The sequence below is a fragment of the Stigmatopora nigra genome, chromosome 3, assembly GCF_051989575.1.
Source record: "Stigmatopora nigra isolate UIUO_SnigA chromosome 3, RoL_Snig_1.1, whole genome shotgun sequence".
Taxonomy (NCBI): Eukaryota; Metazoa; Chordata; class Actinopteri; order Syngnathiformes; family Syngnathidae; genus Stigmatopora; species Stigmatopora nigra.
This window is the reverse complement of record NC_135510.1, coordinates 2727100-2754145: the sequence shown is the minus strand read 5'-3', so window position 1 is coordinate 2754145 and position 27046 is coordinate 2727100. Positions and strand designations below refer to the sequence as shown.

The window sequence follows — 27046 nt, the reverse complement described above, 5'->3', positions numbered from 1 at the left end:
AGCCTTGATACCTGCGTAATGTGTATCTCATGCTAATATTGCATCCAAGACTTGGAAACACGTGCAGGCAGCACCTTTTCGGAATGTGCAGGCAGCTGGAAAATGGTGATCCGGCGGTGGTGTTCCGGCGGTGGTGATCCGGTCAGGGGACAAGTTACAATACAGCAGACAGTGAGTCAGATGTACCATATTTACTTGCATATAAGCCACTTATGCGTATAAGCCACACCCTGATTCACAATTTTCACCTCTGTGTTCATGGTTTTAATAGGGAGTACAAATGTGTTACTTTTCTTAATAAAATTCATCACACATGGTATTTCTGAAATACTGTATGAATCAAAAGCATAATAGAATAAGGAGGTTAATATACCAGTCATTTAAAATGCAAAATATGAAATTATTAAATTTGAAAAATAGAAACAAGTGTCTCTTGATGAGAAATCAATTCTTTCGATGGTTATTTTAACTCCAACAGTTATCACTTTTGAACAAGAAATAAAACGAAAAAAAATCAAGGTAGAATTTAGTTTTATTTCAAAATCAAGGCTACTCGTCTCTGGCGAAAAAAAAATGTAGACGGCAGCGCCTCAACCTTGTTAAAATGGCTTTGCCCCGACCTCATTAAGATGGCCGCGCCACGACCTCGCTAAGATGGCCGCGCCCTGACCTGGCAAAAATGGCGGTGCTCGAGCCAGCAGTGAAAGGAACATTTTGCGTTTCATGCAAGATACGTTTTTTTTCATGAATTTCATTTATATACGTCAAAATAAATTTCGTTTAGCGCTTTATCTGTTTGTCTTTTCTGTATTTGGAAATCAATGTCTTGGCACCGTGACGTCATATCGTAATGACGATGTCTGTGTTTTTATGCGCATATAAGCCGTACCCTCGATTCAATCATCATTTGTTTGTCCGACAAAAGCGGCTTATATGCGAGTAAATACGGTAAGTCAGCCAAAAGAAGGAAATATGATGATGTATGTAGCGCATGGCTTTACTGTTATTTCGGTGGGAGCAGAGCAAAGACCGCTGTTTCCTGCGTCAAGGTCCAAGCCCAAACATTATTATGTCATAAAAGACATTACACCCCAATCACAATACATATTCAATCACAGATAAGATGCTTTAGTTTTTTTTCAGTAAAAAATCCTGAATACTTGCAAGAATCGTCAATTTGAGAAAATATTATTTTTCTGTTTTTTTTCCAAATGTTTACCGTATCTTCTCGCATATAAGCCGTATTTGTCGCAAAATAAATGACGAAATCTACAGTACTTATAAGCGCAAAAATTTGTACTTGTGCCTGCCATTGCTCGCTCAGGGCGCCGCCATCTTACCGTAGTTAAACGTGCTTGGCCAGACGCAAGTAGTCTTGATATATGTCATACCATGCCAGCACTTCCCAATATTTGTTAAGGCTGATCGAAGGTCTTGCGGTCAATCATTAAAATAACAGCCTTGACACCTGCGTAATGTGATGCTATTATTGCACCCAGAGACTTGGTGAATAGTAGACCGCTATGGACACACTTTGGTTGTACTGCTTACGTGACTTCCTTTATTTAATTTGTCTACGTGCAGAAAACACCCTTTTGGAACACAGAAAGAACATGATTGTCCATTTATGATTATGAAATAAAACAAAATTCCGGTTTGATTTTTTTCTCTTTATGTCTTGTTCGAAATATGAATTGTCGAAAGGATTGCAATATTTTGACATTAGAAGCAAAATGGCCGTCACAACATCTTAAACTTCTGGTTAGAAAATTTTAATTTGTCATTAAAAAGCATCAGGTTCTCGTCGTGATAAACTCATTTCTTTTTTTCTAATTAAATAATTTGATATTTTGCATTTACAAAGACAGGCATATTGACTTCCTTTTGATAATGACTAAAATAATGTGCGATCCAGCATACGATCCTTTCAATTCATACAAACTTAGAAATACCAAGTGCGATGATTTTTCTTAAGATTTTCCCTTCAAAGTAACACATTTGTTCTACCTATTAAAACCATGAATATGGAGGTGAAAATTGTGAATTAGGGGGCGTCTTATAAGCGAGATATGGTAAAAGTCAACGATTTTAAGGCAATTTTGAATGTGCGGCTTATAGGCGGAAGCTGCTTATGCGAGAAAATACAGTATTTCTTCCAGGCCACCCCTGACAGAAAATAGTTGAAAAGCACTGTACTAAAGTAACAATAGATTATATAGTCACGTTCTTATCAGTTTTATCATGGACTACAACCCTTTTTTTTTTTTTTAATTTATCACGCTGTTGGGTTTATTCTGTATTACTATTATACATATATGTGTAGTAATTCATTTCTTTGTTAAATCATTCTTTCTATTGTTCGGCTCGAGGTCATAAACAGCCGCCTGGTCCACTCTCACGTGGACTTTTTATCCAAGGATTGTTTATGCTACATCTAACCCAGTATCGGGCTCTGAGGGCTGTTGATCAGGAGGCAGCAAGGACTCGGGATATCTGCAACTTCCATAACACTCGTATAGTGTGACACACTTTGGGCTTCTTTATGTAATTGTTATATGATTGTTAGGTCAAATGAAGGAGTGATTGTTTTTATCCAAATGCCTTAAAGTCATACAAAAATGGCTATTCGAGGAGATGCTTCGAAATGAAGGGGAATCCTTGTTGCTTGATGTACCTCCCCTTAAGGTTTTTATCCGTGATCCAATCTATTTAATTAAATGTCAATAATTGAATAAGATGTCTGCCTGCAGTTATTGATTATTACAAAGGGTAATTATTAATGAACCACGCCATTGACAAGGGCAGCAAACCCAAATGCTAACCATCCAACATCGGTATATTTTACTGCATTTTAGCTATAAAAAAACAACCTCCAAGCTATTTGTCACATGCCATTTGTCAATTGGAGCAAGCAGTCTTAAGAATAATATTTGTATTGAAACAACAGAATGGGCTACTGACTGGCTGTACTCGACTTCTCCAGTCAAGTTCATCGCTGGGTTGGACGGGAAAATATAGATGCTTTTATCAATACTGTTCGTGTTGTTCCAATTGACCAAACAACACATAAAAAAAACAAGTTGTTTAAAAACTATTGAATTTATTGAAGACAAAACAAGAAGATAAACTAAAATGCTGGCAGCCGCAAAAATGGAAGTAAAAGGAAGAGAACATACGCAAAGATCCTGTTAATTCATTACATCACTCGGTAGTAGTACTGTAATATTGTGGCTCACAAGGAAATGTGATTACAACAGTCTCTATTTTTGTTTCTGTTTTTCGGTTAATTTTACAAATAAAATGACTGGGTTGTGGTACAGCAAAGTCCAATCTATCAAAATCGGTAAAGTACCCCCTAAATACACGGCCAAGTCTTTTATTAAATATAAAGCTTCTATAACTCAAGGTAAAATTGTTGCTACATATGTATTTACCGTATTTTCACGACTATAAGGCGCATTAAAAAGTCTTGAATTTCCTCCAAAATAGACAGGGCGCCTTATAATGTGGAGTGCTGTGTGTATGCTCCGAGCTCGCTCCAAAGCCTGACTGAGAACACTTCCGGCCGTCCACGCTTCTTATTTAGAGAAAAGAGGGATGTGGGTGGAGTCAGGCATGCGGAGGGGTGAGTTTAAGAAGACGTGTTTACTGTCGTTCTTGGTTGCCATGCTAATGGACAGAACCTACCACCTATGGTGATTTTTAAGCGAAAGACATTTTTAAGCGAAAGAAGTTTCCGGCCGGCGTCATCGTGAAAGCAAACCAAAAGGGTTGGATGGACGAGGAGAACATGAGAGATTGGCTACGTGAGGTGTATGTTAAGAGACCGGATGGCTCGCTGTAACTTTTGATTTGCCTTTTTAAAAACGTGTTTTTAGCGCGTGGGTGTAGCGTGCATGTTTAATCTGGCGGATTTGTGGGTGATGATTGATAAAAAAATGTGTGTACATTGTAAAATGGCTAAATAAAGTACAACCGACTCTTTAAAAATCATTTTTAAAAATGTCTTTTTAGCAAATTAATGATCAAATGTACTGCTAAAAACTCACCAAAAGCTGTGCTGCGGGTTGTCAGTCCTGAGTACGCGTTGCTGCTGGGTGATGATGTGGCTGGAGATGAGAGGGGACTGTAGGAGGCCGGCTCAGTTTGGTAGCTGTGGCCACTGCCAATACCAAAAGGACTGGACTGCGCTTTACTGGACTGTAATGTATAATGTAGATACTTGTTATATATTTGATTAAAAAATGCTGAAACCAAAGCCTGGCTGTTAGACGAACAAAATTGTGGTCACAACTTTGAATAGAACTGTACTACTTGTGTGTGAGTATGTCTCATCGTTATTGATTTCATTTTCAACCTGAACAAGATTGAAATTGTTTGGATATATATATGTTCATTAATATGTATTGTTCCTTAAATAAATCAAATTCAAACTCATCGGAGCCAACTAACCACCATGGGTTTGGTTGACAGCTTCGCCCTTCCCTCTCTTTACCAGTGTCCAAGACATGCTGCCGTATGACATTAATATGTGCTGTCCCTTATAAAATAAATTAAACATTTTTAAATCAAAATAGGTCAGAAAGATGTCAATGCTAGAAATTTTCACTTGTATGTGTGAAGGCGCAAAACAAATGGCTGCATAAATGTCCAACAAAATGAAACTTTTTTTCTTTTGTACAATGAGAGCTCTGACTTGAATTAATTTTATCCAATGCCCATTCAACTTTCATTCCAATGAAACCTAACCAAACAAGCCTGAAAATCTGAACAATATGTTAAGTTTATTTGCCCTCGCAGATGGGTCCCTCATCCTGTTCCGAAAGATTTATATTGTTGTTGGAACAACATTTTACTCCAAAGGCCAAAAAATGCCTAAAAAATGTGGTCAGGTTCTTAACGTGAACATGATTCTACCATCTGTTCAGAGGTTGAGAACATCAGCCCTCTTTCCTCTAAATTATCTCACTGCAATGACTCAATTCTTTTGCTGGAAACTCATTAACCCTAACTTGTATTATAGGGTTTTTTTTAAGGAAAAGTAACATATATATGTATGCATATATATATATGTATGCATATATATATATATATATATATATATATATATATATATATATATATATATATATATATATATATATATATATATATATATATATATATATATATATATATATATATATATATATATATATATATATATATATATATATATATATATATATATATATATATATATATATATATATATATATATATATATATATATATATATATATATATATATATATATATATATATATATATATATATATATATATATACACATACATACATACATACATACATATATATATATATATATATATATATATATATATACACATACATACATACATACATACATATATATATATATATATATATATATATATATATATATATATATATATATATATATATATATATATATATAGATAGATATATAGATATAGATAGAACGATCGATCGATCGATAGATATTCTCAGGTGGGGGTGGATGTGTTGAGACTGAATCCGATTTGTCAATCTCAAAGCGGGCAAATGGTTCAGTTCCTCTGCTAGTCAGGTATCTGCGTTAACAGACACATTATTGTGATTGGAAAGTACAGTGTCCGTGTAATCCTGTAGGTTGTGGTGCTCAAAAAATTCCCAAATGGTGCAGGAAAAACAGTCCTGCAGCTGAGAAAAAGCATCCTAAGGTCATGATTTTATTCTCTTTATTTGTGGCCTTGTTAGACTCCAGAGTGGGGTTTATAAGAGGGTGAGGGAGAGGCAGATAATTGCATCCAGCAAGGTGAAGGAGGGGTGTGTCTCTATAAGCAAGTCACCGGCAACAATAAAGACCATCGGGGGTGGTCAAGGCGCTTGTTTACAGTCGATAGCAGAAGGCTCAGTGCCATGCTAACGCTAGCATCTGGTGGGATGTAAACAGCCATTACCATATTATCGTTAGCTCTCTAGGTAGATAGAAGTGTCTGCACCGAACTGCCAAGAGCTCTAAATCAGGGGAATGTGTATGTACACGCAAGCCCCCCTGAAAATCCCAGGGGACAAGGAGACGGACAAGCAGTCACACTAACACTCGTACCTAGGGGCAATTTAGAGTGTTCAAACAGCCTACTCTGCATAAATTTCAGGTGTGGGAGGAAACTGGAGTACACCAATCCATCAAATTTGTAATGTAGGCCAGACATGGCTGCGATAATTGAAAGAGCGCGAAGTAGGATCACCCCTATTATTACTACCAAAATAAATGTTTTCACACCCATACTTACTGTTACGATCATGGGCAGAGGTCCAAGGTCCTGAGACCAAAACAAGAGGTCGCAAATCAGGTGAGGCAAACAAGGAGGTAGCGTGAGAGGGTACTTTGCCAGGAACTGATAAAGTCGATCAGGTGACGTGGTCTTCCTCTACGAGGTGATGTGCACCATGCAAAAGCTAATCCGAACAAAAGAGTAAAAGCCAAGACGTCTTCATCCACGAGGTGATGTACGTGATGTGAAATCCAATCCGAACAAAACAGGAAAAGGCAAGACATCGTTCTTCTCTGCCTTTTATAGTATTCTTTGCGTCATTCTTCCGGATATTTCTTCGGCTTTGAGTTGGGTGATGGTGCCCTGACTTCCGCCATTTTCATTTTGTGTCTTCCCCTCATGAGTTTGGGTGGGAATTTTGATTTGGATACTTAAAACTGCGATCCACTGAATCCACAAATGGTGAAATGGTGAAGTGATGAAGGATGACAGTACCCTGAGAAAACACACGCAAGCCCGAGAAGAACATGGAAACTCCACCCAGTGAGGACCGATGTGGTACTGAACCCTGACACCAAAAGTATGAGGCCAACGCGCTAAGCACTCATCTCTGGGACGCCAACATTTAATTTACGTTTTTTTATGCAGGTGTTTTACCTGGCCCGAGAAGGGGGGTCGATTTCCTGACCAAGCAACTTGTCCTGGGTTAAGTTGTCTTGATATCTGAGCTAGATTCGGATTGGATGAACTTGATGGCTGAATGTCATTTACACCTGGGACATGGATCACAGAGGAACTGGAAACAGAAATGTAATTATATGTCTAATATAAGAAGTGGGAAAGCAAGTCACCGCAACATCAATGACATCCACCTAAAGCTTTTTCCAACGTGTCCCTGCTGGAATGGAGAACTCTGGGAGTAGAGCTGCTGGCCTCCTGGTGTAGAAGAGGGAACCATCATCTTCTTATCACCCGCTAATCAGACACAGAGACAAACACAAGATTTAGTTAATAACCAGGAAGAAACAAACAATGGCGACTATAGGGAGAAGGCATAAAGTTGGAGAAGAAGAAATTGCAGTTTTCTTTTATGAATGTCTCATCTAATCTCATTTCATTTTCTGAATTGCTTTATCCTCACTAGGGTGGCTGGGGCCTATCCCAGCTGACTCCGGGCCAGAGGTGGTGGCCAGCCGATTGCACAGCACAAGGAGACGGATAACCATGCACTCACACCCATACCTGGGGCAATTTAGAGTGTCCAATCAGCCTACCCTGCATGTTTTAGGAATGTGGGAGGAAAACGGGGTACCCGGAGGGAACCCACGCAGGCCTGGAGTGAACATGCAACAAACTACTCACAGGTGGACGTGACCTGGATTTGAACCCAGGTACCAAGAGCTGTGTAGCCCATGCATTAACCACTCGCCCCACTGGGCCGCCTTTTTACAACGAAGTAGAACATTTTATGATTTGAGCCCTAATTACATGTTAACTAGGAACAGAATGGCTGAAAAGTAAACATCAAATGACATAAGTTTTTATCTGTTTGTGTAGTCATACAGCCAGAGATGCTGGTGTACATCTCAGCGAAGCGTGGATCTCTCTCCGGGGAGAAAAGGGCATCTGGCTTTTCGATGGTCTTCGCTGCCTCATGCACCCCACTGCTCACATTAGCCACAGGCACCTGGCATTAGGAGTGATAAGATTTTAACTTTAAATTAAGATATCACTTTCATATCCATAGATTTTTGTGCAATAAATGCCTCTTTCTTAATATCTTCATTTAATTCAGAACTTGATGTTTATTTACCTGGGATAGATCATATGCAGTCAGACCATCTCTCTGGTGAACTTCTAGTTCTGCTTGTTGCTGCTGAAGCTGTCTGTAAAAACATAATCAGAAAATATGTTGTATCATTACATTGACGTCATTACAGAAGTGTAAATGCTCGGTTATTAGTGGACTTTCTCCACTTCAATCCTTGAAGAAAATGGTTAATAGTAATCCATCAAATAATGCGGTTAATGTAGACCAGACATGGCCGCGATTAACGAAAAAGCGCAAAGTAGGATCACCCCATTATAACTAGCACAATAGTTTTTACACCTATACAGAAATACAAGTACACAAGTACAATTATCAAAAAGTTTATTAAATATTACAGCTATAAGCAATGTTCCATCTAAGCTGCGCGCGTGCGTAATTGCGCACTACTCTCATCTTCTCCGCAGCAGCAATCATATGGCGGGCAGTAAATAAAATCCAAACTTTTTTTACCCCTTTCTCCATGATGATGCCGTTTACGCGGCAGCCAGTGGCAGTAGTTCTGTCCACTCTTGTTTTTTTCGTGTTTTACAGCCCTTCTATCTTTTTTTTATTACATTTTAATATTTCTCAATACATTCCATTTTAATTTACTGTGCAAATAGAAGAATGAGCAATGAAATCGGGTGAGAACTGTCAAATTTTACTGTTTGTGTGCGTGTGTGTCTAGTATGTGTGATCGTTTGTCTTCAACCAACACAATGGACTATAAATGGAAATTAGCCCTCGGCTACAATCTTACATATATATGTTCATTAAGATGAATATAAATATGTTCATTAATATGTGCTATCCCTTATCAAATAAATCAAAGCAAAATAATGGAAAAATATTGGCTATATTGAAAACTTGACTATCTCAAGTGACACGTTCAGCAGACAAGTCATTAGAACGAGAATGAGAATTGATTTGTGCATATTCTAATGGCATTTAATGCCACGCCTCCAGAGCTGTGAGACTGACGCGCGAACCAATCATCCGCCGGGCCGCCCATTCATAGATATTAATCATTACATTTTATTATTGCTAAATCATTTATGTGTAGTAGACATGCACCTTCTTATGGCTGGATGCTCACACTGGTACTCAGTGTGCTCAGGGAGGTTGTCTTTTTGCCCAGACAAACAACAAATTAGAGGGAACATTGGCTAATGTCAAAAGACTAATGAATTAATACCTAATAATAATGTACACCTAAAAAAGTAACTTCTTTAAATACTGTACTCACAGTTAAAATAGTTCCTCGCTGCTACATATAAATAAATGAAAAAACAGGTAAATGGGAGTTTCAGTCCACGTGGTTTGTCTTCTTGTGGCCATAGGTCCATTGTCCGCGGTATTATAGAGATGTATTTTTAATGCATGAGGCACAAACTTGTTGATTACGGCTGGTTTTTCCATGAAGCCAGCCTCCAGCATCCGGAAGACAAAGTTGGAACCTTCACGAAGTGTCTCCTGAGAGGCCGCCCGTCGCGGCCTTCGAATCCAACAAATACCACCCAGAGCTGCCAACCAGGAACGTGGCACCCTACATTTTTCATCTAGCCGGAGATATTCGACTGCCCCACACCTCTGGCTACCTCCCGGATGAACTAATCTGTGTTCCAGTGGCAGCTCTAGCGCGGTTCAGGGTAACCCCTAGGCGCCTGGGTGGCCTAACAACAACAACAACAACCAGCAGCATCCCCACACATGCGATCTGTGTGAAGCCTGGCATTTTCAGTACGTTTTTTAATCAAAATATCCGGCCTCCTCTTCCTGAAAACTTGTTGCTGCCTGTTCTGGGGCAGACTTCGCTCGCTGCTGGATCACCGACCAACGCCGCGGGCACGGGCCATCGAATCAACTGGCTAGGAATTTAAACTTCCAATTCGCTCTTCCGCTTTGTCCACCCATTAATTAGCTATGCAGGGTGCTCTATTTTCGGATAAGTGCAACGAGGTAAGCCCACTGCCGGCCAGTTGAATCAAATCAAATCGAAGGGAATCAAATAAATGTATTGGTGGTCTGTATGATGAACTTACTTCACGTTGGTATTGGTGCAGATGATATATTCAATCTCATCAGAGTATGGGTTCTGGAAGGTGAAGCTGCTGGTTCGGATCAATATCCACTCCCTGTTTTTCATGCGGAAACGGTACATCACCGACAGTACTTGACCTTTTAACTTCACCACCTGCAGAATGGCAATATTCATTATTTCCAATACGACACAAATTATTCTCGAGTTGAATCCTGTGGCAAGATCATGTACTGTTGTTTATGAAGTTGGAAAACATGTCAAGCATATCAGCAATATAAACTTAAATCTAACGTATGTATTTTAGAAGAATGAATATAAATAACAAGCATAAGAGCCTGGCGTCGCCGGGCCTTGAGCAAGGCTTGGGAGTAGTGCCCGTTTGCGTGTGTCAGGGGTCAAAGTAGGTGCATAAGACACCAATCAATACTGTTCAAATTTCCCAACATGCGCATAGCGTAGCCACCTGTGGCTTCACCGTGTGCAGGCCGTCTGTTTTAATGGGAAGCGCACATCCTTTTCACTGCACACTAACGTTAATACTTTTGCACATCCTGTGTTGTAAGGCTGGAGGCAATCGGTTAGGGTGAATCAGGGATGTGCGTTTTCGAAAAAGTCGAGATCCAACCGAGGTTGGTGTGGCTTGTGTTTTTTACTTTGTATGAGGTGGGGATGGAGCCTATTTCAGCTGATTTTGGGCACCAGGTGTGGGACACCCTGAACTCATCACATTTCATTTCATTTCTTTGTCTTGGATTTCATTTCTTGGTCTTTGATTTTCTGAACTGCTTTATCGTCATTAGGGTTGCAAGGGGTACTGGAGCCTATCCCAGCTGACTGCCGGCCAGAGGCGGGGGACAGCCAGTATCGGTGGACAGCCAATCGCAGGGCACAAGGAGACAAAGGACAGCCATGCACACTCACACCCATACCTAGGGGCAATTTAGAGTGTCCAAATCACCCTACCATGCATGTTTTAGGAATGTCGGAGGAAACCAGAGTAGCGGGAGGAAACCAGAGTTGCGGGAGGAAACACACGCAGCCCTGGGGAGAACAAATTTCACACAGGTGGAGGTGACCTGGATTTGAACCCAGGACCCCAGAGCTGTGAGGCCGATGCGCTAACCACTCGCTCAACCGGGCCGCCCACCCTGAACTGGTGGCCAGCCAATTGCAGGACACAAGGAGATGGACAACCATTCACGCTCACACTCTTTCTAAGCACCAATTTAGATTGTTCTTCCAGCCTACGGTGCATGTTTTATGAGATGTGGGAGGAAACTGAAGTACCCTGAGATAACCCACGCAAGCGCAAGGAGAACATAAAAAATCCACACAGGAAGGTCTGAAACTGGGATCGAACCCTCGATCTCAGAACTATGAGGCCGATGCAGAGGTAATCGGACGCTTGGTCGCCGGACGTTTGGACGCCCCGGACGTTTGGACCCCCCGGACGTATGGTCGCCCGGACGTATGGTCGCCCGGACGTATGGTCGCCCGGACGTTTGGTCGTCCGGACGTTTGGTCACCGGATGTTTGGTCGCCTGGACGTTTGGTCACCGGATGTTTGGTCGCCTGGACGTTTGGTCGCCCGGATGTTTGGTCGCCCCGACATTTGGTCGCCGGACGTTTGGTCCCCGGTCTTTGATCAGCAGTCAAATGGTGACAGAGAGTGAGTACTGTTGAAGACAGCTCTCAACAAGAGTTTAATATCTAAACATCTACTGTTAATTCATGAGAGAGAGTTTAATATCTAAGTACTGTTGAAACCAGCTTTCAAAATTATATTCACGAGTTTAATATCTAAATTTAGATATTAAACTTTCATGAATCAACAGTAGATAATTGGATATCAAACTCTCTCTCATGAATAAACAGTAGATATTTAGATATTAAACTATCTCTCTCATGAACCAACAGTAGATATTTAGATATTAAACTCTTGCGAATATAATTTTGAGAGCTGGTTTCAACAGTACTTAGATATTAAACTCTCTCTCATCAATCAACAGTAGATATCTAACTCTCATGAATCAACAGTAGATATTTAGATATTAAACTTGTGAAAATAATTTTGAGAGCTGGTTTCAACAGTACTTAGATATCAAACAGTACTTAGATATTAAACAGTACTTAGATATTAAACAGTACTTAGAAATTAAACAGTACGTAGATATTAAACAGCACTTAGATATTAAACAGTACTTAGATAATAACCTCTCATGAATCAAGAGTAGATATTTAGATATTAAACTCTTGTTGAGAGCTGTTTTCAAGAGTACTTACTCTCTGTCACCATGACTGGCGACCAAAAGACTGGGGACCAAACGTCCAGCGACCAAACATCCGTCGACCAAATGTCCGGCCAGGCGATGCAATAACCACTCGCTCACTGGGCCGTTTGAAATTAGTTAAATTCTGTAAATACCCAGGGCACCCACATTTTGGCATGCATCCCAGATGTGACCATTTTTATTCATGCCCCAGACTTACCTGTTGAAAACTTTCTCTCAGGTGACTTTGATCCTCCGGGTGGCAAAACTCTAAAATATCTTTCCCCAACAGGTCCTTTGAAGTCAAACAATAATCAGTGTTAAAGTTGAATTTCTACATTACAATTCAATGTTTAAATATTACAACAACAAAAAAATGTTTCTGTTTTCTCAATACACATTTTAATAACTTCATAGATCGTGATTTTTTTTGGCTTACACAGAGCTTCCAACCTCCATCAACCCCATTTCAGGAGTACCTTTGTCCTATTTCCGGAATAAATATCATTAAAGGAAAATCGATATAATATGTAGGAAAATAAGCAAAAGTCTATTTAAATCAAACTGTTATTATCATGTTTTACATTAATTGAAATATTGCGTTTTGAAAAATATTGTACAACATTATGAAAATAAGGATATATATAGTTGTGTTTGGGTCCTTCTCCATGCGTTTTACAGCCAGTAATTCCACCATGTGTCACGCTGAAGTCACATTTGCAATGTCAAATGTCCATCTTTTTGGAGATGGCTTCAACATGGGAAATTTCATCGAATACAAAACTTCTGTGAGTGTCTGGGTTTCATCCAAATTGCAGTCCATTTTACTAGTGCTGTGCACCCCTACTTCCTTTATATCAACCCCGGAAATGATAGGCTTTGTTTCAAAATGAAAGAAACTCGTAAACGGAAGGCACTCTTGCTACTTGGACTCAGCACTGAAATAAAAACAATGGATTATTTTATTTATTTTTTTAGTAGCGGCGATCCTACGTCAAGAATTTTAGATTGGCGCGGCCATATCTGGTCTACGTTAACGGCAATATTCAAGGGATTACTGTATTCCTCCGGATTTTTCCCTGTCCCCATAAACACATTTTTGTTTAGCTGCTTTTTCTGAATAAACAACAACATTATAACTAAAATAATTGGAGGACACCAAACTCCGATCTGGCACAATACTGTTCAGTCTATAAAGGTAACATAGTAAGCATAATCGACCGGAGGCGGTCGATCAGGTTTTTTGAATTTTATTACGTAGTCAAATATTTTTGAAACTATTCTTTGTAAATCTGCAAAAACAAAAAATGTTTTATTAAAAAAATATATCAATTATATAATATATATTATATTTTTTTGTGATTGAGTAAAATTCCAAGTTCCAAATTCCTAAAAAGAACCATAAACCACTAAAAATGAACTAATTGATAGAACGATTCTTGAATTTTACGACGCAGATGGGGCGCAGACACTTAAAGAATCCTAGCAATGTAAGAGTTCTGTTGATCGTCGACGCGATATCGTAGTGACGCAGCAGAGGGTGCGGACAATCTCGCGACAAACGTCATTTAGTGACGTCATCTTGTCAATCATGAATTTTATGACGCGCAGACGGGGCGCAAACACTTACAGAATCCTGCCCATCAACGACCTCCGGTCGAATAAAGACCCTTTCTTTAATCTTCACTTCTTACCTGAGGCTGATAACCAATAACGTTGATGCAGCGCGGGTCAACAAAAGTGATAACTCCATCCGAATTGTGGCGGGACAAGAACTCTGTAGGTACCGTCAGACCATTAATATCCATAGATACTGGAGAGCTGGTTACCTGAGGGAAAGGGTTTATAGTACATAACATAAATAAAACTTAAACAACAAAACAAACAATAAGAATCCAGCAGTGATGAGTGATTTACTCTTTATGTTGCCTGCGTCCAAGTTCCATCTTAAATCTTAAGAGTTTGAATAATAGTTGGGCAGTTAAACAGGATATTAATATGATACCAGTTCCAAGGCAACCGGTGATAACCTGACTAATTACAAATAAACCTTTCAGTGACCCTTTTGGTGGTGGAACTTTAATTTTTCCATTTTCCACTTATTCCATAAACAGGTATAGAAGCAGTGGTGCTATTGATAACGCACAATCAGGCAAAACAACTACAAAAAAACATTTACATCATGTTACTTGTATCTATGAATTTTTATACCCTCACTTCTAACATAGGCAGTATAGACAAAACCTCTAACAATGACACCACAATAGTGGATGATTATTGTTACTCAATTCAGTTGATACGACTCAAAAGAAGTGTAAACCATAACAATGAACAAATTAAAATAGACTTCATGCTGTCCTGAAATAAATATGCTGGAATGGGATCATTTGGACTGCCATTGAACCCAAATGGCCAAATGTATTGTATTTGATACATGAATTTTGAGGAACGTGATTTTTTATCCCCGGATAAAAAAACAGGCAGGTGGATCACGAACTGAGAAGATGGTTTGGCTAAATTCACTCTTTCTGATGGCATCATGAGTGGCCAGGCAGCGCAATTGGTTAGCGCGTCGGCCTCACAGTGCGAGAGCTGGGTTCAAATGCAGGTCGGTCCACCTGGGTGGAGTTTTCATGTTGTCCCCAGGCATGCGTGGATTTTCTCCGGGAACTCCGCTTTCCTCGCACATTCCAAAGACATACTTGGTAGGGTGATTGCACACTCTAAATTGCTCCGAGGCATGAGTGTGAGTGTGAATGGTTGTTTGTCTCCTTTGCCACCAATTGAGGATGTCCTCGCCTCTGGGCTGAAGTCAGCTGGGATAGGCTCCAGCACCCCCCTGTGACCCTAGTTTGGATAAAGAAGTTCAGAAAATGAGGTGATGGCATCAGCATATTTAACAGTATTGTCCCATTTCAGGCGTTTGTGTGTGGGTTTTTTTTATATCTGACAGTGGTGATACGTTTTTTTGTATTCTGTCCAATACTTTCAGAACTTGCTTATAAGTAGTTTCAATTAGTTTTTGTGTTAGACGATCATTGTGTCGAAATAGAGTTTTGCTGACTCAGGAGAGATTGTTTCTAATGCACCTAAAGTTTAATTCTATTAAGTGTTTTTTTTTATCTGTCGTTTAAAGACAAGTTGTGAGTTAAGAATCATTGCAAGGTATGTAAATTATTGGACTACATTTGTTTTACCTCGGTCAAAAACGTTGGGATCTGGGATCACTGTCAGTTTTTGAGAAGTACATGAAGACAGATATGTTGAAACACAGTTGGGATTTTTCAAGCCAGCTATAAACTGATTGTGTCTGTCAGTTCTCGTGTAGCATGATTTTTATCTTTCGCAAGGACATATAGAACAGTCATCGGCATTTGGCAGGTGATAATTGAAGGACAACAGCTTGGCAGATCATTTATGAAAAGACTGAAGAGCAGTGCTGACCCATGCGATACCCAAGTCCATGGAACTTATCTCAGCCAACTATGAGTAGTAGGCAGGAGACACACTGAATTAATTGCCAGTCAATTGCAGGGCACAAGGAGACAAACAACAGTTCGGGCTTAAAATCAGACAATAGAAAATTCAGAGTGTTCAATCAGCTCATAAAACATGTTTTTGGAATGTGGGACAAAACCAAAGTACCCAGAGAAAACCCACGCAGGCATAGGGAGAATATATAAACGGGACCAAAATGAAATGCTAATACAGTATATCCGAAGGGTATGATTAGCAATTCTTTATAGTTCCTTGTCAAATCATATTGAGTAGCTGTCTGATCCAATTGGTGGGCAACGTTTGTCATCGATAGAGTGAATTTGTTCTGTTGCCTTTTAAATATGCAGAGGGGAAACTGTACAAACCTGCAGTCTTCCAATGGCAACTAGACAGTATTTCCCAGTCTGCCCTGCCTCTGTGTCCTCATCTGGCACAGTCATACCTGAGAGGAGAAATGGTTCAATCTACAGCATCAACTTGCGCTTAAAAGGAGAATAAGTTATACTAAGCCGGGACAAGTCCACCCTGGGCCTATCCCTTCAAATATAACAGTAGATTCAGTGATATATTGGTACAAATAAAACAATTGCAATTTAATGTTCAGTAATTATAAAGTATCAAATATATTTATTAAATATCATCAGATAATACTGAATTTCAATATTGTTTATACACCTCTGAAGCCACCCACGTGTGAATAGTTGAAGTGACATTTGTCAAATTAGTTAAGAAATCGATGAAATGAAAGCAGACAAAATTGGGTTAAACATGTTTATTTATAAATATATATTTATAAATATCACAAAACAATTCAATCCAATGAGTCATCACCTTATTGTGGTGAGGAGTTAGTGACCCAATGCTCAAGAAGGAAAAAATGGTTCAAAAGTCATTTTATGACGAGTGACATGAAAGGACTCTGTTTTCCTGCACCTAAAAGCGAGTCACTGGGGTCCCTCTCTAGAGCCAGATCTGGAAGTGAGGCACAATGAAGAGCGCCTGATGGTCGGACCTGCAGCCAAGCAACCCGAATAGGCAACAGGGACTCAATTTACCTAGAACTCACCACCTGTGGAATGGGCCAGAGAGGTGGGGTGTGCAGGCAATTGGGTGCAAGTCAAAGGAGGGGTCTTTGGCAGTTCGATCCTGGGCATTGAGAGGCTGATCTAGTGCATAAGGCTGAGAAGTTCTGACTGTATGTAGTCCGAATGACCTTGGGCACACAACTCGGGCTCTGATATCACACCTTTGGAGGTATGTTGACACTCTTCCAATCTAGTGAGAGTTGATGACCAGTTGTTGCAGACTTATTGCCCCCTGGCTTGGTGTCATTTATGTAGTCAACATTTATGTAGTCAACATACATAAGTAGTCAACATTTATGTAGTCAACATACATAAGTATTCAACATTTATGTAGTCAACATACATAAGTAGTCAACATTTATGTAGTCAACATACATAAGTAGTCAACATTTATGTAGTCAACATACATAAGTAGTCAACATTTATGTAGTCAACATACATAAGTAGTCAACATACATAAATAGTCAAAATACATAAGTAGTCAACATACATAGTCAACATACATAAGTAGTCAACATACATAAATAGTCAACATACATGAGTAGTCAACATACGTAAGTAGTCAACATACATAAGTAGTCAACATACATAAGTAGTCAACATACATAAGTAGTCAACATACATAAGTGGTCAACATACATAAGTAGTCAACATACATTAGTCAACATACATTAGTCAACAAACATTAGTCAACATACATTAGTCAACAAACATTAGTCAACATACATTAGTCAACATACATAAGTAGTCAACATACATAAGTAGTCAACATACATTAGTCAACAAACATTAGTCAACATACATTAGTCAGCATACATTAGTCAACATACATAAGTAGTCAACATACATAAGTAGTCAACATACATTAGTCAACATACATAAGTAGTCAACATACATAAGTAGTCAACATACATTAGTCAACATACATTAGTCAACATACGTTGTTGTCTTGGATAAAGTCCCCCCGAACAGCCCCCACCTCCGCCTCTGTGTGTGTCATTGTCTCTCCCCTCCGCGAAATTCGTCTAATTTTACATCTATTAAACACATTTTATGACAGTCTCGGAAAGAATTACGATCGTAAGTCGAGGTACTGAAAATATACCCCCAAATGAGACCGCGCCCTATCACACGATGCGTTTTATAGCTGTGAAAACAGGGTATGTCCTGTAAGTGTAGAACTCGAGATGAGTATGGTTATGGCTCTTGGAAAGAAAGTGTCCTTGTGTCTGTTTGTTCTGGCTGTTATGGTGCTGTAGTGACTGCCCTGTGTACAGTTATCGCTCGAATTTTGCGGTTACGTTATACCTCTAGTTGCCTTTAGGTACGAGATTTACACCTGGAGGCAGAAAGCATCGGATACACTAGGGGCGGAGAATCGACAGGTGAACTCAATGGGCAATCACACGGACAAGTCACATACAGAAAGATAATATAACCAAACCCTAACATCCATACCCATTTCGAGGTTCATTCAGGTACTTTGACCCATTTCGAGACAGCTTGTTAGAGGGACTGATGTCATTCCAGACTCAAGTATTTCTTATGTAGTATAAATAACAGAAATTTATACAGTGTTCCCCCGCTTATCACGGTTAATGGGGACCGGGACCACCCGCGATAAGTGCATTTCCGCGAAATAGGGATTCCCCTTCAAAAATGCTTAATTTGAATTTAATTCCAAAAAAAAAAAAAATTAAATATTTGTATTTTTTTTTACCCCCCTGTATACAGTACACCATATGGAATACGGGTAGAGAGAGTGAAATTCATTTTATAACAAAAAAACTGTAAAATATGTTGTTTCAATGTAATATTTGTATTTTTTTATTTTTTCCAAAAAAATCTGCGAAGCTCTGAGTCCGCGATAGCTGAACCGCGAAGTAGCGGGTGAACCTTGTACATAAATATATAATGCTCCTTATCACCACTCTACTAATGCAGTCGGGTTCGGAAGCATTTGGAGCAGCAAGGGTGCACAATAACGTGTACTATTATGCGTCAATATATCATGTCTTCTGAAGTTTATTACTTGAATGCTGATAATTGTTTCTAGACCTCAGTTATGTGCACATGACTTTCCAATGGAAAATTGTTCGTGTGAGTAAGTTAAATGTGTCAATGTGTTTGAATGTTTTGAACACATGTGGTGAACAAGTTCAGTTTGAGTTATTCCAGATACACAGTCAATAGTTCAAAAGATTTAGTTCAGCTTGGTGCATGGCGATAATTTCCATAACATCAAAGTGTATTTATAGTCATACCTCTACTTACAAATGCCTTTCAGGTTATGCATTTTTTTTTATATGCAAAAGAGTGACCCGAGATACGAAAAAGATACAAGTTAAGAAATCCCCCCAAAAATAAATGCATTTCCTACGTGTTTTTATATAGAAAAAAATTGACATCAATTGATTCTCACTTTAGAGACATGGCTACCCTCTACTGGGCTCTCATTTCATCGCTCTCATTATATCTCATATAATGTTAAGTGAATTAATGAATGTGACGACCAACTGTATGATAAATGTACATCTGTGTGTGTATGTATGTATGTATGTGTGTGTGTATGTATGTATGTATGTATGTATGTATGTATGTGTGTGTGTATGTATGTATGTATGTATGTATGTATGTATGTATGTATGTATGTGTGTATGTATGTATGTGTGTGTATGTATGTGTGTGTGTATGTATGTGTATATATATATATATATATATATATATATATATATATATATATATATATATATATATATATATATATATATATATATATATATATATATATATATATATATATATATATATATATATATATATATATATATATATATAACTTTCACACCATTGACACATATCATATACAGGAACCATGCAAGTTTTACTGAATTGCTGTCTTGATCCAAGTTCTGATCAGTGAGCAGTGCAAAACACACACCTACTTTAGATTGGGCAGGGTAACTGTTTCTTACTTGTTTTGAATTTATGCAGTGGGGTTAAGCAAGGTGCAAGTGGGGACACAGGTATTTATGGATGGTGTATACATAGGTGTTTGTTTACCTGCAGGAGGCCAAGCTTTGATATAGCCAGTGCAATGAACCACAGAATACTGCGCCTCCCCTTCTTTTGATGGTCCGAGGCCATTCCTGGTAGTCAAAAGAAAAAAAAAACATAGGATGTTGAGGAGTGACAAGTCTGCGGAGCTACAACCTATCATTCTAGAAATCACAGTATGTTTTCATATAATTTACCGTATTTACTCGCATACAAACCACATTTTTCGCTCCAAAATATGATGACTGAATCGAGGGTACGGCTTATATGCGCATAAAAAGACACATTCACGTAACTTCAAGCTGAAAAAGATGAAATGCCAAAACGCGAAATAAATGCGGCCAATACGGTCGTAGAGACAAGATAGACATAAAACGCAAAAACATTTGTGAAAAAGTGTGAAATTCAAAAGTTTTAAGGCAATTTTAAGGGTGCGGCTTATGTGATTAAATTTGGTACCTTAAAACATACCGTATTTACTGACTGAATCGAGGGTACGGCTTATACGTGCATTAAAAACACGACATGCACGAAACTGCTAGTTGACGATGATGACGTCACGAAAAAATTGCGCTGTGACGTAACGACACACTTGGACCGTGACACCATGACGCAAGACAATACGGCTGACACGATCATTTATTCCAAAATGAAGAAAAAATAAAGATAAAACGCTAAAGATCCATTTTGACATCTTTGCATATACTTCAAGGAAAAAATAAACCGTATCTTGCATAAAACGTGAAAACACTTGAGGCAGGGCCATCTTACCGTAATTAAACGTGCTGAGACTGGCCAGACGTGAGTACAATTACTAGTGTCTGTTACTGGTCGCTTGGGGCGTCGCCATCTTACCATAGTTAAATGTGCTGAGAGCGTAGCGTTTACCATGTCGGCACATCACAATAGTTAAGGCTGATCGAAGGTCTTTCGATCGTTAAAATATACACCTAGAAATCTACGTAATGTGTATGCTATTATTGCACCCAGAGACTTGGTGAACACTACATATGCCATGGTCATATTTCCTGGTTGTGCTTACATTACTTCCATTTTTCAATTTGGCTACATGCAAACAACACCCTCCCTCGGAACACAGAAAGTAAATTATTGTACATTTGTGATGATGAAATACAAACAATTTTCCGCTTTGATTTTTTTTATTTTTATTTCTTGTCCGAAAGTTACAACTTTTGCAGTAATATGAACCATCGAAAAAAATCGACTTTAAAATTTGGCTGCCACATCATAAACTTCTGGTAGAAAAATTGTAGTTTAGATGGCGCCATCACGCAGAAGTCAGTACCCCTGTCCACCTCAATTCTTTTTTGTTTTACAGCCCTTCCATCTTTTTTTAAATGACATTTTAATATTTCTTAATACATTCCTTTTTAATTTACTTTGTACTTTATAATTTTTACTTTAATGTTTCTAACACTTTCTTTGTTCTGTTAGCCTGGCTTCTTTCTGCTACTTATTTTTTGGAGCCATTCAGCCATGCCTACGCTGTCATACATATGGGACTAGCTGTTACAATACGCAGCAGAAGGAGAAACACCTCGGTATCGCCAGAGATTCGGAGCTGGACAAAGGGGCCGGGAGAAGAGGCAACGTTTCTGACCAACCATTCCATCTTGGGATAATAAGGAAGTGCTGTCGGCGTTTACCAGCAACGTAGTCGAGGGGCTCTACTCGGCTACTGTTGTCTTCAGCTCCAGACTTCTGAGGAGGAACGGAGTCGAGGGGCTCTACTCTGCTACTGTTGTCTTCAGCTCCAGACTACTGAGGAACTGTGCGGATAAGCTTGGAAGAGTGACTCTGTATATTATCTACCTCGGTCACAGTCTGCAGAAGTTCCCTATCTTGTGGAAGACTTCTTTTGTTCGGTTCCAGTTTTTGTCCAACTTTACGTCTTTTTGAGCCTGTATCCGTTTTAGCTACCGAAACCAAGATGACGCCTTTCAAGCGGCAGCCGGCGGCAGCTCCATCCGCTCTTGTTCGTTTTGTGTTTTTTCTGCTTTTGTCTTAACGATTTCATGATTCCACTTACTTTGATTTGCTTTGTACTTTGTGCTTTTGCTTTGCTGTTTTGTCTAATCACCTTCTGGCTACTGCCACAATGAAATCTCCCGAATACGGGATGAATAAGGTTATCCATAATCCATAAAAGCATCGGGTTTATCAACATAGAATTATTACTTTTCTCAAATTGAATGATTTGATCTTTTGCATTTACAAAGACAGGCTTATTAACATATTATATTTACTCTAATAATATCCTGTTGATTCATACAGTATCTCAGAAATATCACGCGTTATGATTTTTCTCAAGATTTTCCTTTCAAAGTAGCACAATTGTACTCCCTATTAAAACCATGAACAAGGAGGTGAAAATTGAGAATCATAGGGCGGCTTATGCGCAAGAAATTGTAAAATTAAATAATATTAAGGCAATTTAAAGGGTAGTTTCTACGCACAGGCGGCTTATATGCGCCTAAATACGGTTAATAACTTTTGCTTTATTAGGACTAGAGCTGGGCGATTTAACAATAACGATCATTATTGTCAAATAATATTTAACAATAGTAATAAAACATTTTGATAAAACTTTAATAATCTTAAAATGCAATTACTTCCCCCGGCCACCAAAAAGAACGGGGGCGCTGATGCGACATGAATGCTAGATCCAGACTGTTCGTTTTAGTGGGGTTTTGGTTGGTCTTGTTATCTTATCTTTGTCATATTGCCAAGGTCTAATAAGGAGAGTGAAAAAAAGTTAAACAATAAATCATCTGATCAAGATTAGTTATAGGGTTCCCTAGAACTTTGTGGGTAATGTAGACCATATATGGCCGAGATAATCAAAAAAACGTAGTAGGATTATCCTAATTATTTCTGCCATACCTAGAGTAATACATTGAATATCACGGATAATGTAGATCAGACAGGACAATCGAAAAAACGGCAAGTATGATTGCCCTATTATTCATACCATAATAGATGTTTTTGTGCCTACACAGAAATAATTATGTATATATTTAAAAATGTCACTAGGTACTGTAAATACTGTACTCAGTGAAAATAGTTCCTCTCTTCTTGATATGAATCCAAAAAAGCAGCTAAATGGGACAGGACAATCGAAAAAACGGCAAGTATGATTGCCCTATTATTCATACCATAATAGATGTTTTTGTGCCTACACAGAAATAATTATGTATATATTTAAAAATGTCCCTAGGTACTGTAAATACTGTACTCAGTGAAAATAGTTCCTCTCTTCTTGATATGAATCCAAAAAAGCAGCTAAGTGGGAGTTTTAGTCCTTCTTAACAGTACAGACCTTGAAAGGAAACCCCTTTCAGCTAGGTATAGCTTCACGTTTAGGAGGAAACAGAAACTTCCCTGTTCTTCATCCAGTAGACAGGCAGCAAGGCTTGTTTTGTGTTGTTGTTGTTGTTTTTTTGGAGCATGAGGACGGCCAAACTTGTAGGTTAAAGCTGCCTTTACCAAGAAGCCAGTAACAATCCCACACATTATGAGCCACTCATTCAGTTCATCTTTGAATAAAAATGTCCGTGAACACATCCTCTTCCAAAAAATGCCAGCTTCATCCATTTTAAAAGATAGAAGATAACCAAGTATTCTCTTTAATGATGTGATGGAACTTTCCCTCGATCTAACGTTTTGCTGACTCTTGGTCGGCATGGTAGATTCAGTTATGGTGCCTTAGATGACGCATGCAGGAGGCCCAATGCTAGAAGAGGCTTGCAGTAGTCTTTCTGTGCGCGATACAAAATGAAATCCGAGAAAAGGCACGGCGTCCGTCTCGTTTGCTTTATTTGGCACGCCATTCTTCTTCCGGATATGCATCCAGCCCTGACTACCACCCATTTCAGCGCCAAAGAAGACTTGACTTCTGCAATTTTTTAACACAATTTTTTACCATAATTTTTCGTCTCCTGTCTTCCGCTTGACTTTATTTTTTTTTTTTATACAATTTTGACATTACGCGACACCTTTAGAAGGCATTTTCAACCCCAATTCAAAATCCATATAAAGCAGCAAGAGGCTCGGTGTAGTTTTGTGCGAGATACGAAATGCATGGAATGTAATCCAAAAGGGCACAACGCTGTTTATATTTTTGGCGCGACATTCCTCTACGGTTCAATTTCACTTATTCTTCTTCTGTGTCACCCATCTCAGTGCCGAAGAAGCGCTACCTTGATTTCTGCCATTTTTCATCGCCATTTTTTATCTGTCTTTTGCTTGCGAGCTTTAGCGTAGATTTTGACCTTTTTATGAACTTTTTTTAACTTAACATAAAACCCATGATTTATAGAAGATGCAAATGTTTAAGCTGCAAAGTGGTGATGGATAAAATCAAAGTAAATGTACTGTGCCGCCTAAACAACTGCATTTTCATGATAAAATTAATTTCTGTACAGTACAGAGTTATTGCTCACCCTTTCATTATTTAGACCAATTTTATTTTAGCAAAAGACTAGATGGATTGACTGGCTACCAACCAATTCATGGGGTCCCCTGGCTGGTGCCCAGTCAGCTGGGATAGGCTCCAGTATCTAGACTAGATAAAGACAAGTACAAAAGTGCTGAATATACATGTTTGTTTTATACTTTTACCTGTATCTTTTTCTCATATTAGACAGACGGTTTAGTGAAATGTGATCCAAGGGAGCACTGCCGCACCTGTATATATTAACCAAACAAACAAACAAAAACAAAATTAGTTATGTAACATCCAAGATCACATTTTTGGTATGAGATTGTCCGGCTTCAAGAATTGTGTCAAGAGAAACAAACACCTATAGATCACGTGTTGAGGGATACCACGCCCATGCATACATGCTGTTGTAAGAGTTTCGGGGAAGAAATATAAAAGAGACCGGACAAGACATAACAGCTAACACAAGATATTAAAATGACTTTTTCAATCACAAGTTCTTAATCTGAAATACAACATGCATAAGAAAACACTCTTGTATGCACCTTTTACATTCTTGAAATGCTTGACGTGTTGGGGACAACAATATTTATACTGTACGTTTAAAAAAAACAGATGATTAAATGCAATTTTTTACTTCAGTCACGTAGATATTGTTATCTCAGGTGGAAGGCTGTAGATCAGGGGTAGCCAACCCGCGGCTCGCGAGCCGCATGCGGCTCTTTGCCCGGTTTCATGCGGCTCTTACGTCCATATCAAAGTTTGTATTTGTGTTTTATTTGCGTGTGCGCTTCGCTTGAGTTCAATACGGTATTTTCGTCAAATGCGCATGTGCTTGGGATGAAAACACCTCAAAGTTTCCCAGTAGGAGCAAGGTCATTTGAGTAAACGTTTTTTAACAGAGTGGAAGAGCTCCCGTGAACCAGAAGCGACAATGAACGGCGTCGCGCACACAAAAAGTATCCCAAAGATCGAGCGTCGGCTGAAAAAGCCACACCCCCTGCGAGGCAGACCAAGGCGAGAGTGCTCAGCCGGGAGCAGCCAATAGGAGAGCGAGGTGTACACCCACGTGGTGGGCGCGCTAGTTAAAAGCCATTCATAATAAATGACAGCTCACAAGGGGCGAATGTTGCGCAAAAATAGGCTCTGATTTTATGACAGAAGTCCCACTAAGTAACATGCATAGTAAAAGAAAAACGCTATTGTAAATTATTATATTTTTGTTTGTGGACTTGGTTGAACTGAGAGTTTGTCTGTGTGAGACAGTGCACACAATGTTCATTGTTGATAATGACTGGCCTGTGCTGTTAGTACTGTAGGAGTCAATTTATGTCATTACTATTCTGGTGTGTGACATTTACAATAAATCTGTGTGATGTGGCTCTTTGCGGTAACACGGTAAAAAATGTGGCTCTTGGTCTCTGACTGGTTGGCCACCCCTGCTGTAGATAATAACATTATACGGAGATGAAATAGTAAACAGAAAAAATACATGTTTTGCTGCAAATAACAAAGCAATGATACAAATTAGCCAAAGCAGTGTCTTTCTCTTAAGCTACAAGACTCAATGAGTGTTATAAAATGGCAATTCTCCATTAGTTTCTTGGTGACTTGTGTCATAATTAGTTTGTCCAACACCAAAAACGGAACATTACACATAGTCGCCTGGATTTAATAACAGTTTCCCTGAAATGCTGGCTTAGAGACCAGTCTGTGCACTCTGCAGCTCGGCTTATGTATGTGTCAAAAAATAGTTTTTACACATTCTAGCTGTCTCTTGCAGACAACATGTTGTTTGAATTATCAAGAGTCTGGAATAGCAACACAAGAAGAGAATGCCAGTCTAAAAGCATCTTAACAACATAGCAAACTGTTTAAATTATGAAACAACGTCCCTTGGGACAGATATAGAAAAAAAAGTAGCATCTATTTCTTGAACTAACTGGAACATGTGTGCCAAAATGCATGGCTATATGTACTTCTTAAGAGCCATACAACAGTAGTTCCTGTTTCTTGCTGAACAGCGGGTCGCAATGGCAAAACACAACCCGTGGACTTTGGCTTCAAAATATAGTAGGACAAAGGTCTTTTGAACATATTTACTTGAACTCGAGGAAAAAACCTCAACCTCCCGCGGTCAGGGAGGAGGTCCTTCCTTAGGTGGATTTCGAGTATCTTCGGGTCTTGTTCACGAGTGAGGGAAAAATGGAGCAGGAGATCTACAAATGGCTGCGCCGTCTGCAATGATGCGGACTATGTATCGGTGTGTCGTGGTATTTACTGGTCGATCTGCATTCTTATCCTCGTCGGTGGTCACGAGCTGTGGTTCATGACTAAAAAAACAAGATCCTGGATACAAATGGCCCACTAAAAGATCCTAGTGAAATTTCCCTGTCGTGTACATTATCTTGAACTTATGAACGCATGGGAGGAACACTGAAATCAAACATGTGGCGGTGTGGAGTGCTGGAGCATATCCCAGCTGACACTGGGCCAGAGGCGAGGGAGAACACCCTGAATC

General features: G+C 39.1%; 1 protein-coding gene across 2 annotated transcripts in view; it reads right to left on the bottom strand.

Annotated features, from left to right (window-relative positions):
• The window catches only part of arnt2 (aryl-hydrocarbon receptor nuclear translocator 2), a 58124-nt gene that overhangs the window by 2912 nt on the left and 28166 nt on the right, over positions 1 to 27046 (bottom strand). For both annotated transcript variants that reach the window (XM_077713475.1, XM_077713474.1), the window contains exons 7-17: positions 24705 to 24770; positions 20070 to 20155; positions 16287 to 16363; positions 14118 to 14252; positions 12644 to 12718; positions 10155 to 10306; positions 8116 to 8188; positions 7866 to 7989; positions 7175 to 7277; positions 6960 to 7098; positions 4050 to 4200 (exon numbers count right to left, since the gene is read on the bottom strand). In XM_077713475.1, coding sequence (XP_077569601.1) covers positions 4050 to 4200; positions 6960 to 7098; positions 7175 to 7277; positions 7866 to 7989; positions 8116 to 8188; positions 10155 to 10306; positions 12644 to 12718; positions 14118 to 14252; positions 16287 to 16363; positions 20070 to 20155; positions 24705 to 24770 — 1181 coding nt within the window. The remainder of the gene's footprint in view (positions 1 to 4049; positions 4201 to 6959; positions 7099 to 7174; positions 7278 to 7865; positions 7990 to 8115; positions 8189 to 10154; positions 10307 to 12643; positions 12719 to 14117; positions 14253 to 16286; positions 16364 to 20069; positions 20156 to 24704; positions 24771 to 27046) is intronic.